General features: G+C 55.7%; 1 protein-coding gene across 4 annotated transcripts in view; it reads right to left on the bottom strand.

Annotated features, from left to right (window-relative positions):
* CSF3R (colony stimulating factor 3 receptor) overlaps positions 1-5,041 on the bottom strand; it is a 13,249-nt gene extending 8,208 nt beyond the window's left edge. The window contains exons 1-3 of one of the 4 annotated variants that reach the window (XM_015572862.1): positions 4,754-5,041; positions 3,564-3,690; positions 1,842-1,928 (exon numbers count right to left, since the gene is read on the bottom strand). In XM_015572862.1, coding sequence (XP_015428348.1) covers positions 1,842-1,908 — 67 coding nt within the window. In that variant the 5' untranslated portion in view covers positions 1,909-1,928; positions 3,564-3,690; positions 4,754-5,041. Of the gene's footprint in view, positions 1-1,841; positions 1,929-3,021; positions 3,691-4,753 lie in introns of all 4 variants that reach the window. The other 3 variants (XM_015572861.1, XM_015572860.1, XM_006777284.2) reach the window with 3 other exon arrangements.
* Between the last annotated feature and the right edge of the window lie 1,230 nt (positions 5,042-6,271).

Here is a 6,271-nt window from a genome sequence, read left to right as displayed (position 1 = left end):
CAAGATGTGGGAGCTGGAGTGGGGTGCGTGTTTGGGACTGTGAGAGGCTCTTTTGGGGGAGACAGAGACAGTGATGTGTGCATAAAAGTTTATCAACCGGCTGTGCAGAGAAAAACCCATCCTGATTTGTAGTATGGCTGCTTTCCCTGGTGGAATATTCCCTCCGTGGCTGACTGCAAGCTACCAGTGTGACATCCCTGAAATCCCTGAATGGGAACTTGGGGAGAGTTGTGCACAGTTAGCTCCTGCAGGCCTCCTGCGGCTCACCACCCGCCCCCAGGGTGGCGAAAGAAAGCAGTGATTAGAATGATAAGAGCCCTGCAGCCACAGCCATCTTTTCAGAATTCAGATCTGATGGTTTCCGCACCTCGCACCTCGATCTCAGCATTGCAGTGGCACGTTATTGCTCCGAAAGGCAGTGTGGTTGACAGGTAGGAGCAAGGCTGTTGCAACTAGACTGCCTGGGTTTAGGGCCTGATCCTACTGCTTATTAATTATGTGACCCTGGTATGGAAGCATTAGGTGTGATCACGTGTGTAAGGCACGTAGAACAGTGAGTGTTTGCTGCCAGGATAAAGACCCAGAGCCACGCGCAGCCCGCGTGGCCTGGCTCCTGCCTAATCCTCCCACTTCCAGCTCAGACCTCCCTCTCTCAGCTCCATCACCCTGGCTTCTTGCAATTCCTTGAAAATGCCAGGCTCTCTCCAATCTCGGGACCTTTGCACCTGCTGTTGCTTTTTGAGGGGCTCCTTTCCTCCTACCCCTTTTTCGCCTGGTTAACATTTAGGTATCTTGGACGGAACCAGACCAGGCCAAGCCCCCTGAACTTTCCCAAAGCTCTTATCCTTCATATTATAGCCAGGTGATGATTTGCTTGTCTGTCTCTCCAGCTAGACCAGAGGTTCCGTGAGGCCAGAGACCTTGCTGTTTTGCTCCCTGCTGTATTCCCAGCACCTAGCAGAGTGGCCCGTGGTGGACATGTATTGAATAAAGTGTTGTGCTTTGCCCACCATACCCTCTCTCCTCTCTCAGGGATCCTTCGGCCCATTTTCCTGATGGGGATGTCGAGGCCCGAAGAGGAGGAACAATTTGTCCAGGGTCACAGAGCAAATCTGTGGGACTCCTAGCACTTCACAGACTCAGAATTTCAGACTGGAAGGAACCTTGCAAAACTGTTTACTTAAAGGCAACACCTGATGCTACGTCTTCTACAGCAGGGCCAGGGTCCCCTGTTTGGGTATGGCCTGCCAGCTAAGAAGGGTTCTTACATTTTTAAAGGGTTAAAAACAACCAAAACCCAATAAGAACATGCAACAGACACTGCCAGTGGCCTGCAAAGCCTGAAAGTTACTGTCGGATGAAGTTTGCCAGGCCCTGCTGTGCAGCATCCCTGTCAATCCTGGCCTCCACTTGGATGCCTCCAGAGATGGGTCTTCACCTCTCAAGACAGAGTTTCCGTAGTAGGAGGGCTCTGCCTGGGCTTCCTTATTTCAGGAGGAAACCTACCTGATCCCTTTGTTGCCCGTGAAGACTGCACAGAAGCCAGAGGTTCCTCTGACAGCCTGGCAGAGATTAGCAGAAAGATCTGCCACCCCCGACCCCCAGGCTTTTCCAGGCTGACCAGCTCAGGTCCCCTCACCATTCCTTCTGGGTGGCGGCTTGCAGAAGTCCGTGATGGGAGCCCAGCTACCTGACCCCTGTGGCCCAGTCTCATTCTCTGGGCATTCTCTAGGATCCCCAGGGGCCGCGTGGCAGCGCAGGAACGTGCTTCTCTCCTCCAACCCTGAAATCTCTCCCTGTAGCTCCCCTCTCACCACAGCACCCACCCCGGCCACACTCACTTCTGGGGAGCAGTAGGATGATCAGGGCAGCTCTGGCCAGGCTCCAGGTTCCCAGCCCCACCACCATCGCGCCAACTTGCAGTTCACCTGGAAGCAGAGGAGCGCGGTTAAGGCCTTGGACTTCGGAGTCCGAGCGGAGCTTAACGCTTTTCTGCCGCCGTGTGGCTTTGGCCAGGTTACCTGACCTCTGTGAGCCTCAGTTTCTCTGTCTGTAAAATGGAGGTAACAGCCCACACTACTGCACAGGGCACATGGGAAATGACTGTAAGTGACAGGCACTGTTATTATTGTCCTGCCTTCCAGAGTGAGCAGGGAAGGGAGCAGCAAGGAACAGCATTCCCCCTGTCCTTCTTTCTTAGCTGGGTCCCCCCGCCCCCACCCTCCCCAAGAGGAGCCTGCGATGAGGCTCGCATGCAGGCAGTTTATTTAGGAAGATCCCAGGAACAGAGCAAGGGAGTAGGGAGAATGAAACAGGTAAGAAAGGAAAGCCAACACAAGGACATGTCACCTCTGTAGACAACTAGGATTCAAGCCTGCTGGAACTTTCCAAGGAGCCGTGGACATGCCTCAGAACTGTCCACCCAAGGGACAGTTTACCCTTTGAACGGGAGGGAGGATGGGAACACTTATGCACCGACTCCCGTCCCCATTGGTCAAGGGATGTCCCTTGGGGTATTAACTGCCTGGCACATCCAGGTTGCACATGCATGAGTGTGAGGCAGGTTCTGCTGGGTGAGTCATGCCAGAAGTGTCAGATGTTCCCCCGGCGACAGTGCCTGGGTGGAGGGAGCATTAGTTCCCCTCTCAGGAAGGGTGCCGGGTGGGCTTCCAGCCTAACCCTCCACTTGATCCCGTTGGGGGCTGGGGGCCAGACACCTGATCCTCCAGCGCTAACTGACACTTGGTGGCAGGTCAGTGGGAATCGCTGACCAGCCAGCGTGTGCATTCATAAAAACATAGGTGGTGGCCCAGCAGATCCTCTGTGCTCAGGAGGGCGAGAGCTTCTCTCCCTCCCACACAGGTGTGACTAACAACTGCCCAGATACTCAAGGCACTTTCCGCTTGTAGGGGCCTTAAGACCCCCAGGCTCCCCACATAGTCACAGTATCAGGATACCAGGTGGCTAGCCCATAAGTTATTATTATTTTTTTTCTAATCTGGACGCAGCCCGCACTGGGACCTGGTAACTGGAGAACAAGCTGGATTTCAGCCTCTGCCTGCCCCTCAGCCCTGTAGCGTTGTGTACAGCTGTTCAGAGCGCCCCACTCAGTGGTTGGCAACCTTCTTCCTAGAACACATTGGTTTGATTCCCCCCTTCCCCCCTACACACTTGTTGGGGGAAGATTTATCCTCTTTGGCCCAGGTTTTGGGACACTGGTGTCCATCTCCATGTGCTACCCAGCCCTGCTGCCCTAGCAGGGGCAGCTTCAGGCCCAGCCTGTGTCCAGTGAGGGACCACTTCACCACTGGCTCATGCTCAGAGTGGGCAACCAACCCCCAAACCCCAAGAGGCCAGTCATCCTCCCCGCTGGGCTGCTGGGTCCTGGGACCCTGGCATCGGTCCCTGGTCCCTCACGGCAGCCCGGGTGCCTCCCAGCCCCCGTGAGTGAGAACTGGGGCCTGTGGGAACATGGGCTTCTCTCTTGGGGTCAGTGTGCAGAGAGCTTGGGAGCCCAGCTGTGAGTCAGACCAGCTGGTCTGAACCACAGCTCTGCCACTTACCAGCCTGGTGACCTTGGACAAGTTACTTTCTGAGCGTCAGTCTCCCCATCTGTGAAGGAGGGATAAGAACAGCATCCTCTTCTCAGGGTTGTGGTGAGGATGAAACAAGACGACCCTGAGAAAAACACTTGGCGCGGAGCCGGGGCTGCCAGGAGAAAGAACTCAATAACCAAGTTATTTTCATCACCTCAGGGAACACAGGAGGGCTCAGCGCCTCTCCCGCCTGCAGGCTGCGTGGTCACCGCCTCCTGGGACGGCCACCTTGCTTTGTCTGTGTCATGCTGCATGGCTTTGAGGCCTCATTTCTGGGTCCCCTACTTCCAGCTCCTTAGCCCCCAAGTCTCCCTTTCGCTCCAGCCATCTCCGCTGGGCACTTTTTGGCTCTTTCTGGGTCCCAGCACACCCGCTGCCCCCCCCCCCCCAGCCCTGCATCACACCCCCTCTTTCTGCTTCTCTCTCCTCTCCCTCCTCTCCACCTTCTCCAGTTCCCGCCCCTCTCCCTGTTCTTTCTACTCTAGCTCATATGGCAGGAGGATGAGGGGGAGGAGGGCGCTGGGAACGAACTGAGGGAGAGGCCTTCCCAGGTGTGGTTCAGAGAGAGATCGAGGCAGAAAGAGTAAGAAAGTGAAGTTACGCAGGGCAGACCCACACGATGGAGATAAAGCCAGGCAGGGGAGCCGCTGAGAGTCAGGGAGAGGCGAGCCCAAGAGACAGGGATGGTGTTGACACAGAGAGACTGAGGCACTTGGAGGCTGAGAAGCAGTCTGATACCCACGAGAGCTTAAGATTTAAAGACAGGGAAACGTGAGAGACAGAGAGAGGCTCGGAGCCCTGGGCAAGCCAGAGAGTGGCTGGGGAAAGAGAAACGGAGAGTGAAACAGACGGAGGTGGAGACACACCTCTGAGAGGCAGAGGCCTGAGAGGACTAACAAGGAGACCTTTCCCTGAGCCCAGCTGTCTGTGATGCCCACCCCCAAGCGGGGACATCTCTGGGAAGAGAGACTCAGTGCTTAGGGTCCCTGGTCCAAGGGACAAACCTTAAAGGCAGGAGCTCTGGTCCCAGGCCTCGGGGCCCTGAATACTGGCACTTGGCAGAGCTGGGGGGCGGGGTGGGCGGGAGGGGATGGCCTCGGCACTGCAGGCCCCAATCAAGGCCAAGACTCAGCTCTCCTAGGGGCTCCCCTACTCACCCTGGAGCCTGCAGCCCCGCAGCCAGCCGCCGCCGCCTGGCCTCCGGGTCTCCGCTCTCTTCTGCAGGCAAGTTCCTGAAAACAGCGCCTCTGACTTCTCTCCCCAGCCTGTCGTTAGTGGCTCCTGCCTCTGACAGACCCAGGGGCTGTGGATTGCAACACCTGCCCAGCCTCCTTCCCTCCCTGCCCTGTTGCTGCGGCGCAGGCAGCCCCTTCCTCCCAGGAAGGAGCCTGGGAGGGAAGCTGCTGAGGCTGGGCAGCCTTCCTGCCCTGGGGGTCTTAAAGGGGCTGGGGGATGTGGCAACGATGTCCCCTCCTCTGTCTCCGGATTTCCTGACCTCAAAGCTTTGAGGCCCGGCCAGGCCCAGGCTCCAGCCTAGCTGGGTGCCATTCCCCTGTCCCTTGCCTTGGGGAGCATCGCTCAGAACAGACCCTGGCTGGAAGGTTCGCTCAGCTCAGAGCCTCTTTTTGGCACCAGCCTTGGAGCCCTGATCCTCACAATACTCAGGGGCAGCCTCCAGGTTACAGGCATTTAGTCATGCAGCACCTTCCTCACCCCTCCGCTTCTACCATTGCCTGTGGCCAGGCAGAGGAGAAATGGGGACTCTGGGACCCCAGAGGGAAGACCTGTGAGGCTCAGGGTCTTCAGAGGATCACCAGAAACTAGTTATGTTTGCTCACAAGGATTCTGCTAAACGGACATTTTCTGAGGGAGTGGAACAGATGACATCTTATGTCTTTCATTGTCTATATCCACGATTTCCCTGCAATTGTTTATAATTTTCTGTGCATTTTTCTGTTCATAGTTTATTGGATTTATGACCCAGGAAGGTTAGGTCCCACCTGACTAGCAGACTGTCCCTAACATATAATCCTTTTAGAAAAAAATGGGCTCTCTGAGCCTGGGGTGAGGGGGTTGACCTGGGCTGCAGTTTTGGCTCCAGATCGAAATACCCAACTGTCTGCGGTTACTTCCCCGAGATGTCCCACAGGCCCCTGCAGGCTAGCGAATCCCACTGATTGTTCTTTTGAAATAGAACCAGAATCCTGGGCAGACAGATGCTCACTGTAAAGTTCAGCGTGGCTCTGTTTGAATATTTTCATGATAAACAGTTGGAGGATGTAAATATCACACAAACCTAGATGATTGCCCTGGCCCCCTCCCAGGTCTCCTACTTCCGTTCTTCTTTGTCCCTCCACCTGTTAGTTAAAGGTCCATCAGCAGCCAGTGCGATGCTGATCAAACAGGAGCCGGGTCCCAGCATCCACTGCCCCAACCCCCCAATTGGCCCCATTTCAGCATCAAAGTCAAGCCCCTGTCAATGAACTGCAAGTTCCCGTTCAACCTGGAGGACCCCCATTTGCTCCCCGATCCCTCTCCTATAGTTCTCTCCCTTTCTGCTCCGCTCAGCCATTCTGCTTCCCTTGTTGTTGCTTGAACTGGTTAGGCTCCCTCCTGCCCCAGGACCTTTGTACTTGCTGTTTCTTCTGCCTGAACTCTTTTCCCCAATAAAATGA

This window comes from Myotis davidii, unplaced genomic scaffold (genome assembly GCF_000327345.1).
Source record: "Myotis davidii unplaced genomic scaffold, ASM32734v1 scaffold88, whole genome shotgun sequence".
Taxonomy (NCBI): domain Eukaryota; kingdom Metazoa; phylum Chordata; class Mammalia; order Chiroptera; family Vespertilionidae; genus Myotis; species Myotis davidii.
Note: the sequence above shows the minus strand (reverse complement) of the source record. Positions and strands in the feature narration are given on the sequence as shown.